At 33.3% G+C, this 14,503-nt stretch overlaps 1 protein-coding gene across 1 annotated transcript; it reads right to left on the bottom strand.

The window, feature by feature from the left end:
• Positions 1-5,526: 5,526 nt before the first annotated feature.
• On the bottom strand, positions 5,527-13,326 carry LOC129889430 (uncharacterized). The gene is made up of 6 exons (XM_055964718.1): positions 13,004-13,326; positions 10,250-10,377; positions 7,965-8,068; positions 7,718-7,805; positions 6,714-6,775; positions 5,527-6,000 (listed from the first exon to the last, which is right to left on the bottom strand). Exons 1-6 carry the CDS (start codon positions 13,114-13,116, stop codon positions 5,848-5,850), a joined length of 648 nt encoding a protein of 215 aa, XP_055820693.1. The 5' UTR covers positions 13,117-13,326; the 3' UTR covers positions 5,527-5,847.
• Between the last annotated feature and the right edge of the window lie 1,177 nt (positions 13,327-14,503).

Raw genomic sequence — 14,503 nt, 5'->3', positions numbered from 1 at the left:
TATGACTCATTCAGTCCCATTAAAAATTGCAACAATTTTTGTCTCTTCATAAACTCCTCGAAATCACGCGATTTCTCGCAATTGCATCCAGGAAAGGAGGCTAAGCTATCAAACTCAGCCCACAGTAATCGCAGCTTCGTAAAATATTCAGAAATGCTGCTCGTACCTTGAGTTGTGGTTGCAATTTCTCTGTGCAACTGAAAAATCCTCGATCCATCCACCTTGTCAAAACGCTCTTTCAGATCATTCCACACAGAACTCGCATCAGAAGAATACACAATTCCACTTAACAACTCTTTTGACACACAATTCATTATCCATGACAGAACTATGGCGTTGCATCGCTCCCACAGATCTGTCAAATTCACACCAAAATTAGCCTTCTTACATGTTCCATTGATGAATCCGAGCTTGTTGCGTCCTAGTATGGCGATTCGCATCGAGCGACTCCAAACCGAGTAGTTTTCAGGTCCCGTTAACTGAATAGACACCAACACCACTCCGGACGTGTCTGATGCACTCAGATACAGTTGATAATTGTGACTTAGCTTCTCCGGCAGCTCGTTGTCCAGATCCTCCGCCATTGTTTCTCTTCACTGGTTTCGACAGCTTCGACTTTCACGTAGCTCGATCTAGACCATATCTATGGCCTTCCGCTCTGATACCATGATGAAGACAGTAATGAACCAAAGTGAAGGAGACTTACAGAGGAAGAAGAATGAAGAGAGAGGAAGAAGAATGAAGAGAGAGATTAGGGCATCTTTTGTATTGAAGAATATTGAAAAAGTGTATTTCAGTAGACTTCCTAAAGTGTCCATATACATGTCCTAGATATTTTATCAATTCTCTAACTACTAATTAGTTACAACTAACCTCTTAGTTATAACAAACTAACAACTTTCTAACTAACTACTAAGTCACAACTCCTATTTTATCACTATCAGGTCTGAGTAACTTTCCATTTCTCATTTTCCGCTATCACAATTGCACACCACACAAATATATATTACACTTCCAAGCAATATATGAGCATAAATTTTATGTGAGGAAGAAAAATACTAAGAAGGGTATCAGGCTATATTATATCACTTGAAGTGGATAATTTGTTTCTTATTTAATTTGAAATGATTGTAAAAATACTATTTTAATAGTTCCTCATAATCAACTATTTATTGGCTTCTTCCCTTTGACTTTTTTTTGGTTATTTGATTATTTTGCTGTTGAGGCTTCTTAATGTCTAATTTTATTTGTATTGTTATAGGTACTTGAAAAACAATTATATAAGATCAAAATAAAATATTGTGTTGGAAGCAAGAAAAAATCACACAAGGTGCATGACATAAAAATTCTTTAAGTTTGTTAAGTGTTGGCCAGTTAGGGTCTCCCACATTTAAAAGATGAAATTTGCCGAGATGAGAATGTTGAGATGGATGTGTGGCATACTAGGAACGACAGAATTAGGAACGAGGCTATTCAGGACAAGGTAGGAGTGGCCTCGGTGGAAGACAAGATGCGGAAAATGCGATTAAGATGGTTTGGGCATGTGAAGAGGAGAGACCCAGATGCTCCAGTGCGGAGGTGTGAGAGGTTGGCTGTGGATGATTTCAGAAGAGGTAGGGATAGGCCGAAGAAATATTGGGGAGAGGTGATTAGACAGGACATGGCGCAGCTGCAGCTGACCGAGGACATGACCTTAGATAGGAGGGTGTAGAGGACCCACATTAGGGTAGAAAGCTAGTACATAGTCACGTTAGTTTACCGTATTAGTAGGCGCATTAGCACACTATAATTTCTTGTTCTCTGATGTCTGCTATTATCTATTATTTTCCGTACTTTGATTACTCTATTTTATTTGTATCGCTCCCGTTATTTGCTTTACCATAGCGCTTTGAACTTATTAACTTCTTAACTTCTTAGCCTTATCTAACCTCTTTTTATGCTATATTGAGCCGAGGGTCTCCCGGAAACAGCCATCCTACCTTGGTAAGAGTAAGGTCTGCGTACACTTTACCCTCCCCAGACCCCACGTTGTGGGATTTCACTGGGTTGTTGTTGTTGTTTGTGTTGAATTGGTTCAAATATTTGTGATGTGCAGATAGTTGTATTATGTGACGACCCCCTTTTTGGGCCCACATATTCAAGCATTGTTTATGTCAGGATCAGCCAGTTCGAACCTTAATTCCTCCTCACGCTGCAGAGCTATGGGGTATCGAACCCGGAACCTTTGACTCATTTACATTCACTTGGGCCCGAAAAGGGGTCGTCACATATTACTATGCTGATATCCATACCTCTAAAATTATTGATGAATTTCTATCATTAAATTTCATTAACTGAGTGCAATGCTAAGATTTTAGTTATTATTTTTTAAATTTAGTATTTACAAAACTTTTTAGAAAATAAATAAATTATTCTTACTTTAGTTTTGTTATTTTTTTAAATAAAAAACACAATTATTTGATAGTTATAGCTATATATATAATTCATAACTCAAATTCTAATCTACTGATTTCAAATAAGCGAATATTTTAGAGTAATATGAATATTAATTTAAGGTTAAGTGCTCAAGATAATTGTGCTAGAATTTAGTTATTAATAATTTTACTAAAATTAAAAACGCACGTTCAGAAATGACTTTCAAGACCTATTTTTATGAAATTTAAAACACTTGTGCTTGAATACAAATTGTTTAGAGAGACTATTTTTGTGAAATCATATTTCCACAATATACTCCTAATAGATAATTGCACAAAGTTGATATCGCATAACTAATATATTAAGTTTTATTAACATTGCTTAAAAGAAAAGAAAATATGTTTTCTTATAATTTAGGTTTTACTAAATAAGAAAGTGATTTATAAATATTTTTAATAACATATTAATTTGCTTTATATATAGAGAGAGAGACAAAGAGTTATGATAAAGCACATTTTAAATTTTATAAAGAAAAACAAAAAGGAAACGATAAAATCAGAAAAAATAAAATAGGAGAAAAAGATTAGATCTCAAATAATTCATTTCGTAATAGTAGGAATTTTCATGACAATTTTTTATTTGGAATTTTTTCACTTTATCGTAATTTTAGGAGTTTTTAAATTCAAAGATAGATTTCTAAAAAAGAGTTACTATTTTAACCAACCACCAAGATAAAAATTTAAAATTTGAATTTAATACTTAGCTTATGAGATGGTTACAACTGTTCCACTTCATCTTAGTTATATAAAATAATAATAAAATAACCCCCCCCCCCCCCAAAAAAAAAATAAAAAATAAAAAATTAACTAACCTAAATCAACTCTAAAACCTTCACCCACATATTCTTAACCTCCGGATTCCCCGCATTATTACACGCAATAAATATCACAAGAAACCATATTCCATATGTAGTTTCTTTTAACATGTGATGCATAATATTAGAAATATTTTTTTCATGCTTATTGCATATATTAAAATAATTATATTCATTAATAATAACAAACAAGAAATTTTATAATAAAATTAGTCAAAGGACTTTTCTATTTAAAATTTATTTTTATTCAAAATTTATAAATAAACTATGATATTATTAAAGAAAAAAGTTAACTAAGATATCATAATTGAGAAATTGATCTATAAAAGAATTATAATGTGAGTTTATTCATTAAAATAATTTGACCACTAAGATAAAATAAATAAAGAATACATAAAAGAAATTAAATAATAGATAATGCAACAATGATATGCAAAGAATGGAAAGAGAAATAATATTGAAAATATTTGATACAAAATTTGAGAATGTGTTGAAATTAAAAATAAAGTATAAATCTTATGTAAGACATCAAGCTAAAATTCAAAAGTTAAGTTGTAAAAATAATTAATTAATAATTGCACTGTATATTTTTGTAACAACAACAACAGCAATATAGTCATTGTTATTTAATAGGTAGGGTTTGAGAAAGTTAAAGATTTATTAAAATCTTACTTTTATCTTTATGAGATAGAAAGTTTGTTTGTGATAGATTTTTGACATGATGGAAAAGTAAATTCTCACTTAAGATTTTTGCTTAGATAAAAATAAAAATCATATATATTTTCTTCTATAAAAAAAATATTGAAGACACGAAAAGAATTAAAAGAACTTATTTTGAGAGATTGTCAAATATTCTCTAAATTATAGTATTCTTATTTTTTAATCATTTTATACTTTCGAGTTATTGTATCTAATTATGATATTTGGAGTATATCGAAAAGTTATTTGATGATTTTATTTATATATAAAATTTATTTCCTTCAATTATTATTAGGTATATTGTATTGCAAAATAAGATAATAATTAGATATTTTTAATTAAATTTGATCTAACATGTTTAAATAAATAAAATCATAATCATAAGTTTATACTTTATAACATTCGCGCGCAACGTGGGTACTATACTAATAGTTTTTTTAAAAGGAATACAAAAGATTGTCATAATAATGCATTAATTATAAAGATTATGAAGGAGATTAAAGAGTGTGAGAGTTAAATTTATAGTGGTAAGGAGTAGTGGAGGATTAACTATACTTCATGGAGAAATATAGTGGAACTTCTTATGAGTTATGGACATCCATCATAATTCCATTAGTTTATAACACTTTCTTTTAAATGTCTCGTTAAAACTTTTATTAGAAAAATTTGGTGGGAAAAAATTTCTAGCATATAACTTGTAATACGCATTATTTGATGACTCGTTAAAAACCTCATGAGAAAAATCGAGTGAAACAAACATTGTCTAATAAAAAAAGTACAACACGAATTTTATACTTTATATTTTGAAGACAAAAAGTATCAATCATGTATACATTCACACACTCATATATTTGTGATTACATACCAGACATGACCCATAGATAAATAAATGGGTCGTTTGCCCAAGTAAAGCTCATATTTGAAACAATAAAGTATGATGTATTTAACCTGTTGAGCGATCAATCACATAGGAATGTTTCATGATGTAGAAAAGAGTAAGGACTCAACTACCCGTACAGATGTTTCACCCATTTACACCTACTTAGCAAATTAATACATATTGCACTAGCCAGAAAGTGACCCAAAAATACCAGCACTTTATTCCTCATCCTTCTTTTCATCTTCTCTCTATCTCAGACTTTTCACAACAGGACTGACTAACCATTCAAGTGTACACCACAAAACTCTTGAGACACTGCATCACCTATGTGAACTAGGAACAACTATCCCCTGGCACCAATGCAAGACAAGACCACCATCATAGTCGCGTCAATGTTGGCACTACTTTTCCATTAAGTAATTGGATCCACTCTTTTCTTTCAAAGCTGGAACACACAGAAGGCAGCATAGAGAGTGAATGTTGAGTAAAAACTGAAGGCCGAGTCTTTTCTTACCATTCCAACAATTGACTCATGGGGTTCTATAACATTCCTTTTCCAAGATATACCAGGTAAGAGACACATGCAAGCTGACTAACAAGAAGCTGCACTCAATATGTAATTCAAAAAGGAAAAGGAAAATCAATCAAGTGCACCTCCTAATCATAACAAGTCGTCATCATCATTAAATTCAACACACTGGTTTTACAAGTAAGCTTCTCCTTGAACTCCAAACCCATATTCTCCTATACCCCTTATTAACAAACAGGTTCAGGCCTACAAAGATCAATATGATCATGTTCAAGTAAGGACCATAATTGTTTCAAAAGAACACACAACATTACAAAAGATTACCTCACCCCCATGCCCCAGCCCCCTATTCTTCCTTTTTCTTCTCTGCATTCTTCTTAAGAAGCTTATCATTTAGTATTTTGTAGACAAGGCAGCGATTGAAACAATAAAATCCATTTGATTTTGCATTCACATGAAGTCTTCCTCCAGCTCTTGCAAGGACTTGTTAGCTGACGCAACGTCTTTGTTAGATGTCATCTTATCAGCAACCATCAAATTTTTGTAGCTCCTCATTTCGGCCTGTCTTTCCTTTTCAAGCCTATCCATATCCTCTCGTCGTTTCTGGTCATTCAAAATGGAAATGATATGAGATAAACATGTATATCAGAATGCACTAAAATATTCAAAGCTGGATAAAGAAGTTTGACTGCATATGTAAGAAAATATAGCAGCAGGAAAAGCTACAAAGTAAAGAAAACATGGCATGAAGTAAAAACTAAAGAACCTACCCTAAAGCACAAGATACTAAAAAGCAAAATGCTATAAAATGGTCAAACTTTTCTTTCTTGACTTTTCCCAATCCATACTTAATGGAGGACATCAGTTTTTGTATCAAGTCGAGCAATTTTCACCAGAGTACTATATCACTCTAAGAAAATCCAGGGGAAGTAATTATAGACTATAAAAATGTGCAAAGATAGGCTATAGTCATATCAATCATTGTGGGAAAATATAATAACCAACAACCTAGTCTAGTCCTTATATAGGATCCCGATTACAAACTCTACATAGAACTAGCCATCGTCAGTCTTTTTTACCAAGTCAGGTCCACACATTTAAAAAGAGACAGGTTACACATGTTCAATAAGGTGCAGATTCCAGGTTTGCAGGTCAACCAGACTGGCTAAGGCCTTCTATTTCTGTGGACGTTTCCCCACTATATCTTATTTTCCCAGAAGCATAATACATTAACATGCATTGTGCTGTTAAATTCCCTTGTTTCAAACTTTTAACAAGCATAGTTAACCCTTTTTTACAAGAAAAGATAATCTTACCTTCTCTCTAAGCTGCTGCTTCCTCTCCGCCCTTTCAGCTGCATTGACAGCCTCCCGCTCAGCTAAAAACACAAACAAGAAGGTTTATCACTCCTAAACTGTTGCACAAGATAAATATCTAGACTCTAATTTAGAGGAAGGGGAAATTGGGGAAAGTACTACAGAGAAACCATATTTCCTTTAACCCGAAAATAATGTGTTTCCTCCCTATATTCCACTTTATCAAACCCAGTTTAACTAGCAGGAGCCTTCAAAGTTTTAACTTCAATAGATTGACAGTATAATTGACGAGGACATCAGAAGTTTAGCTACTAATGCTTGATAAGTTTCAAAATCTTAGTATTTACGAAAAATTGGGGAGGGGTGATTAGATGGGACATGACTCATTTTCAGCTCACCGACGACATGACACTAAATAGGAAAGCAAGGAGGTCAAGGATAAGGGTAGACGGTTAGTAAGTAGTCAAGCAGCTTCTCTCTTCCCAGTGGTAGAGAACAGCAGTAGGTCGAATCACCTTTCTGCTCCCTTACCAGTAATATTATTAATTTGCTAGCACAACCGTATATCTTCAGTTTTATTACTACTGTTGTTACCTTTACTTTGGATATCTTTACTATTTGTTGTCAGTACTTTTCTTTCTCTGAAATTTTCACCATAGCTTATTTACTCTAGTTTTTTTTTTCCCAAACCTGTTCTGAAATACGATTTACTTGAGCAGAGGGTCTTCCAAAAAAAAACCTCTGTGCCCCACAAAGGTAGGGCTAATGTCTACGTACACTCCACCCCACCCCATCCCACCCCATCCCACCCCGCTTGAGGGAAAATAGTGGGTATGTTGTTACTATTATTTGTCGAAGTGCATCAGACATCGGAAAGTCCTAATAAATGGAAACTTTCATGCATAGAAGTAGAATTAGGTAGATATTATTTTTTCCAGCAAACAATTCAGTAAGCCTTTGTAGGTTACTCATAATAAAACTAATATGCAGAATGTGCAACTTACCTTTTAAGTCGGGCTTCCTTTCCACCTTTGTACGGTTTAATCTATTGACTATCTCATTTATTCGCTTCTCAACCCTCACGGTACGAACCTAAGAAAGAATCATTACATATGTTAACTTTCACATCCACAATCAAAACAAACCCCCCACCACAGAAAAAAATTCCACAACCACAGGAAAACATTCAAATTTCAAAATCCGCACACGTTAGTTAAAACACAAACATGTTAATTACATGAAAATGCTCACCATTTTAGGGTTGTGGAAACTAACTTGCCCAACATCCATTGAGGCAGTCTTCTTAAGGTTTTGCCATGGAGTATAAACAACATCGACATTGTTTACCTTGTTTCCTGCCAAAATGAGGTTAAATTGCCAAGATGGTGTCATCTAAAAAAATTGACAAGATAGAGGAGAAAAGTTACCCAAACAGCAGTCTCAACAGATTCTTTAAACCTAGATTATTGATTTAAATGAAAAATTCGGCATTTCATGTACAATCACGAGCATATACGCTGACAGTAATATTGCAACAGATAAAAATTAAATAATACATTTGGTAGCTGTTCCCATTGACAGAAAAGCTTGACTAAGGTCCTCAAACCCCACACACTAGAAAAAGGGTCAATTAACCAAGCCAAACATGCCAAATTTTAAATATGCTTCAAGGCACATGAATAGCCATGATATGTGACTCTAAGGTAGACCTCCCGTAGTGCAATTTTTTTTTAAAAAAATAAATAGAGAAAGAACTTATTGCTTTAATTTAGAAACAATATATGAGAATAACTTCTTTATATAGTTACTCCTAGGTTACTTGCAATATTTTCCATTCTTTTTTTATTCAAGGTAGTACATATTTCTCAAGGCAAGTAAATATTTTACTGTCAAATACGTAATATTCTACGATGTCCATATAATGTAATATTCTGCAACATCTCCTACTTAAATTCAATGAACTTGAAGATTTTGTGCATCTAGATATATTCTAAAAGCAACTTGATTGATCCTTTTGACTATTGACATACTACCTCAAACTCAAGGTGGTGAAACAACTAGAGTTATATATCTAAATTGGAAAGTGACTTGCCCCTAGAAAACAATGTGATGCCGGAGGAGCGTCGATAGGAAAAGTAATGTGACATTACCAAGATGCTGACTAGAGAGAACCACTGCATAGTGATGTGTTGTTGATAAGACTAATTGAATGTGCCACTAGACAGGCGATATAAGCTGGATGGATATTTTGACATTTCAACTGACTGGACAGTAATACATCCCTTGACTTGAGGATGACGTATCAGTGACTAGATGCTACTATTCAATGTGGCATGAGTTGACCAGACTGACATGAAAAATGACAGTGAAAGATTGAATACTAACTTAGAAGAGGTGAGAAAGAGAGGTAAATCTGAAATGATTAGAAGAAAAAGATATAAGGCTATTGAAAAGAAGAAATGCTGCTGCTGACCAAAAATGGCAATGCTAGCAAATTTGAGGAAGAACGAGAAGTTTTAACACGGGTATGCAGCCTTAGGCAAAAGCTACTCAAGTCTTCATGAAAATCATAGAGGTCCTGATATCATGTGAAAAGAGAACTTCTTATTGACTTAAGACCCCGCTTGGACATGATTTGAAGTTGAAGTTTTGTTTAGACATGCATTTTGGATTTCTTAAGTTGTAATTTTTCTCATAAACATGAAAAACCCACAAGTTGTGTAAACTATCAAAATTTCTCTAATTCTTATATATTCTTAAAAAATGAACAAACCATAGTTCATAAATAAGATATCGAAATATCCTAAGGAGCCGCAATGATAAATCACATATCTCTATGTTCCTTTTATAAAGGAATGTGTGTGATTACAAACTTTCAGATACACATAATTTTATAAAGATCAACTAGTTATTCTTTAATATTTTTGAGAATGGTAACTTGACTATTAAAGAAAAAGGCACTAGGATAGTGCCAAAACCATAAATACAGAGAGAAAGGACAGCATATTCAACTATGAAATCCTAACAGTTACAGAACACCTATCCAATCTACTAAGGATACTGTCTCTTCTACAAAACGTGCTATTCTTTAATATAATCCTTTCATGTGGTAAGGACAATCTCTTCATGCCAAACATGAGTCTTTGTTCGCACAATTTAGAATAATGGGTGTTTTTTTACAAAATATAAACTTACGGATCAAGTTTTACATTTAAAAATATTGGAATCCCAAATCCTGCTTTTTGGAGAATTTGGAATTTGAAATTTGAAATCATGATAATCGCATGTCCAAAACACCCACTTAATCCAGTAACAATGTACAAGAACTACTTATGTAAGAGTATTAGGTCACACGTCCAGTATATGTGAATCTATGGCATATACTAACATATAACTTCATTAGTCTTTTTAACATAAACATAAACCGCTTCACATGAAGAATGTCTCAAGTCTCCTCCAAAAGAGGATTCTAGTTTGCCAAAAACCATATCTCACCTATGAATAAGGTGCTACATTTTCGGGACAGAAATATTTACCTTGGATAGAATTCGCCTTGACAAGTTGAGCACAATCTTCCAATACACCTTCAGGTATATCATCAAATGTTTGACCCTTGTTCAATCTCAAATAAACATGGGCTGATGACATTTTATCCACATGGAACCTACAACACAATAAACGATGTCAAATCAAATCCACATAACCTCCAAAAAATATCACGAAAGCAAAGGAGAAAGTTTAGTTAAAGATCTTTCATTAGGCCCCTAAGGAGGTGACTTAGAGGTGGTAACAACCTTGAGTATCAAGGTTCAAATTCTAGCACAGAACATACAACATGAATTCTTTCCCCCCTAATTTGGACGGATAGAGCTACCGATTACTTGAATTGATGGATAGCAGGTGGCCGATAGATTAGTGATGTTCAGGCATACAAGATTTGATACGATAAAAAATGAGATAAAAAATGACGGCGTGTGCTTGGGTTGATTTTGGTCATGACCTGCATCAGCATGCACCGACCCGTAGGTGTGAAACTAGGGTGAGTGCAAGTGTTTAAAAGAGGACGAGATAGACTTAAAATTACATAGAAGGAAGCTGTCTCGAAAGATATACAATTTCTTGGAGTTAATGCAAACTTAGCTAAAAATAAGACGAAGAAAAAGAACCATATACATAATATCTACTAGTTGGAATAGGTTTTAATATTGTTAGTACATTTAATCTAAATATCCACAGGTGTAACTACATCAAAATATGTGTCCCCCTTCAAAAGTAATACAACTTACAACTTGAGCATCTATCTATTGCTCCTATAAATAGTCTAAAACATCAAAAATATCTTTTGTTTGATCTGTTCGTTTTTGTTCACACCAAAACTTCCCCCTATCAGCTCCAGATCCACCAATTCCATATCTTCAATATAATCAGAGAAGTCAGACATGTTACAATTCTTCTTCTCGGAGGGGTGTCTTTTTGTGTTAAAATCCGCACAGGGTACCCAAGGTCCTTCACACAACCCTTAGCAGCACCAACTTCCCCCCCCCCCCCCAAATCTCTTCCCCCTCATGTCTGTCATTTGGGGCATGAACCGCATTTAGATGCCAACTGAAGTCTTGATTCTTTCCCACAGAGCTATACGAAACAGAATACATGCCTATACTACTTATTTCTCCATCCCATTCCCGTTTGTCCCACATAATAACAAAGTCCCCACTGGCTTCCAATTGGATATGATTTACCCAATTGTTACCCCATACTTCCTTTACTATCTCTGTGATATCCCACATTAGCTTGTTTCCTGGAAATACACTACATCAACTTTCCATGTGTGCAGCATATTTCTAATTAGCTTCCTCTTTCCACCACAATTCAGTCCCCTAACATTCCAAGACACATTAAACCATTTTTTTTTATAAAGTTTTGTAAGCTCAACTATTCCACAGTAATACAACTACATATTTCATTTTCTATTAGTGTGGTTACTTAGTTCAACAAGCTTTGTCAGACTTCAAAGGCAATAATTCTCATTCTAAGATACATTGACATAAATCTAAAACACAGTGTATTGTATGGAGATGGAGTTGGTTACTCGAATGTATACAAAGAAAGACTGCCTTCTAAAAACCGATCCAATTATGGATTTTTATGTTCTAATTGGCAGTCAATATCACTGCAAGTAAAAAAAAGATATGGTGGCCAATGAAGTGCTGAAGAACATCAAGCCAACGATTGTGTCACACACATTCACGCAAATTTATGTGTTAAAAGCAGATCCTTAAAGAGTTGAAAAATCTGAGCAAATACAAAAACAAAAATTGACTTTTGATAGTCAAGACACACTACATATTGCTTCAAATCACTGCATAATGCACATTAAACAACAGAGTCACTTTATCAAACAAAAGATTGAATTAGGATAAAAATACTAGCTTGTCAATTAAAAAAAAAAAAAACTAGCCAATGTCCTTGCAAAATCTCTTTGAGGTTCCAAGAGTAATCATATTTGCAACAAGCTAAAAAGCATACTATAAGAATTCTCCAGCTATAGGGGAATGTAAGAACATGTAAGATTGGAAACAGAATATGGTAAATTTCTGTAATCTGAAAATACTGTGTTGGAATCTGTACATATGCCCGATTGTTCATAAAACAAGAAACTATCAATACTACAACAACAACAAACCCAGTGAAATTTCACAAGTGAAGTCCGGGGAAGGTAGAATGTAGGCAGAACTTACCACTATCTCATCGTTTTTAGCCTGGTCCAGGTGTGGGTCTGGGAGGTAGGTTATGTAGGCAACAACTGTTCATAGGTTGCTTTTACGAAAGACCCTCGGCTCAAGTGCAACAACAAATCCAGGAACAAAGAAGGAGACAGTGAAGATAATATAGCAAAGTAACAAGGAAACCATGCAAAGTCTACCAGTAAGGAGCCAAAAAACAACAAGTCGAAACACAAGGAACAACATGCTAAGATCAATACTAATTAGGAAAAAATTATGCATTTGTATACACTAAACAATTCACAGAGTTTGAGGTAAAAAGAATTACTCCATACTTGATTAGGAGAAAAGTCAACAATGAAGAACGAAATTGGGAAATCAAAAACAACAAATCAATGTAATCGGCATTCTTAAAAAGATGAACTTTACAGCAAAGCACACAAAGTCAAAACATACCACTCAACCCAAAATTCCTCAAAGCACAAAAAATTTCTCCTCTTGCACCAATAAATGTACTCAATTATACACAAAACAAAACCAAACAAAAATCAGAAAAAGGGTATTTACCAGATGTCCTCAGGGAAGCCAAATTTGATGAGTTCTTCATTCTCGTACTTATCAAGACCCATAAAGATGGTGTAGTCACCGGCTTCCGGTCGAGCCTTGAAGTAGAACACCATTTTTTCTCTTCTCCGTTTGGATAGGAAAAAACGAGCTCTCTCTCTCTTTAGGGTTTTCGAAGCCCTAATTGATTCGACGAGTTTTCCTGACTCGGATGCCGCAGGTGGATATACCCTCCAAACTATTCAAACCGCACTTTTTGCGTACAAACAAAGCTAAGCTTCCTTGCCTGCCTTTACTTTTTCACAATTTGGACATTGATTAGATTTTGAAGGGGGAAAAAAAAGAAACTTATTCTATGATTATTTTTAAATTTTGTCACAACATACCATTAAAAAAAAAAACATAATATATGTCAACCTCTCAAACTTATCCATAAATTTATTTAGACTTTTGCACTATGATATATTTTAATTGAGCACTTGAACATATGATAAATTATTCATATTATACACTTTCGACTTAAGGTTCGAAAAAGCTTTTATGTATATTCTCATGCAACTACTACATAGATAAGCTAATTACCAAATGAAATATGATATCTCTTTTAATTATACATATCAACTTTAATTGGAATAAGTTTGGGTTCTTTTACGACTTATCAAGCTAATGTTTATGATTAAGAGAGGTGATGTATTTTAAGTGATTATTTCATCTATGTAATTGACTCACGAAAACGAGTGTAAAAAAAATCAATCGAAAGTGTCTAATAGAAACATTTTGTCACGTACTCAATCAGAATAAATCGTAGTTTAAATGTCTAAATATAATTTACTAGCAAGTTTAAAAGGTATATTGATATAAACGTGAAAAAATAATTAGTAAAACTTTGTGTGTGAAAATTGAAAAACTGAAAATTCAATTTACAGGCTTAATACATAAGGAACTATTTAAATTTATCAGGATACTCTATTTAGATACTCGAATTAAATTTCATTCCAATTGAATACTTTAACTTGTAGTAAAATTCTGATAAAACATCTTATATAACGCGTTCATGTTTTTTGCGATACCAATAAAAAAGATAAGAGAGACTTGTCAAATGAAACTTTTATATTACTCAGAACTTAATGATTTGCTTGATTAATTAAAAATTAAAGTCATAATTGCTCCTTTTACCATTGAAAAGATATAATATTACCTTATGTTATAAAAATGATTCAAATTTGTTCTTTCTCCATTAACTTTTTTCATTTTAATCGCATAACATGTCAACTCACCACATTAATTCTTTTTTTTTATACCTTTACCTAAAATCGCCAACATTTTTACCATATATACAAACCATCAACATAAATTATTTATAAGTTTAATAAATTCACACACAATAAAGTATCAAACTGTAAATTTATTTCAGATTTATGCTCTTGATACAAATTACTCATTCCACTTTTGGTACATAAGTCAATTTTATGGATACACTAATGCAACGGAATTTCAAACGAA

Source organism: Solanum dulcamara, chromosome 5 (genome assembly GCF_947179165.1).
Source record: "Solanum dulcamara chromosome 5, daSolDulc1.2, whole genome shotgun sequence".
Classification (NCBI taxonomy): domain Eukaryota; kingdom Viridiplantae; phylum Streptophyta; class Magnoliopsida; order Solanales; family Solanaceae; genus Solanum; species Solanum dulcamara.
This window is presented reverse-complemented; position numbering and strand designations above follow the sequence as displayed.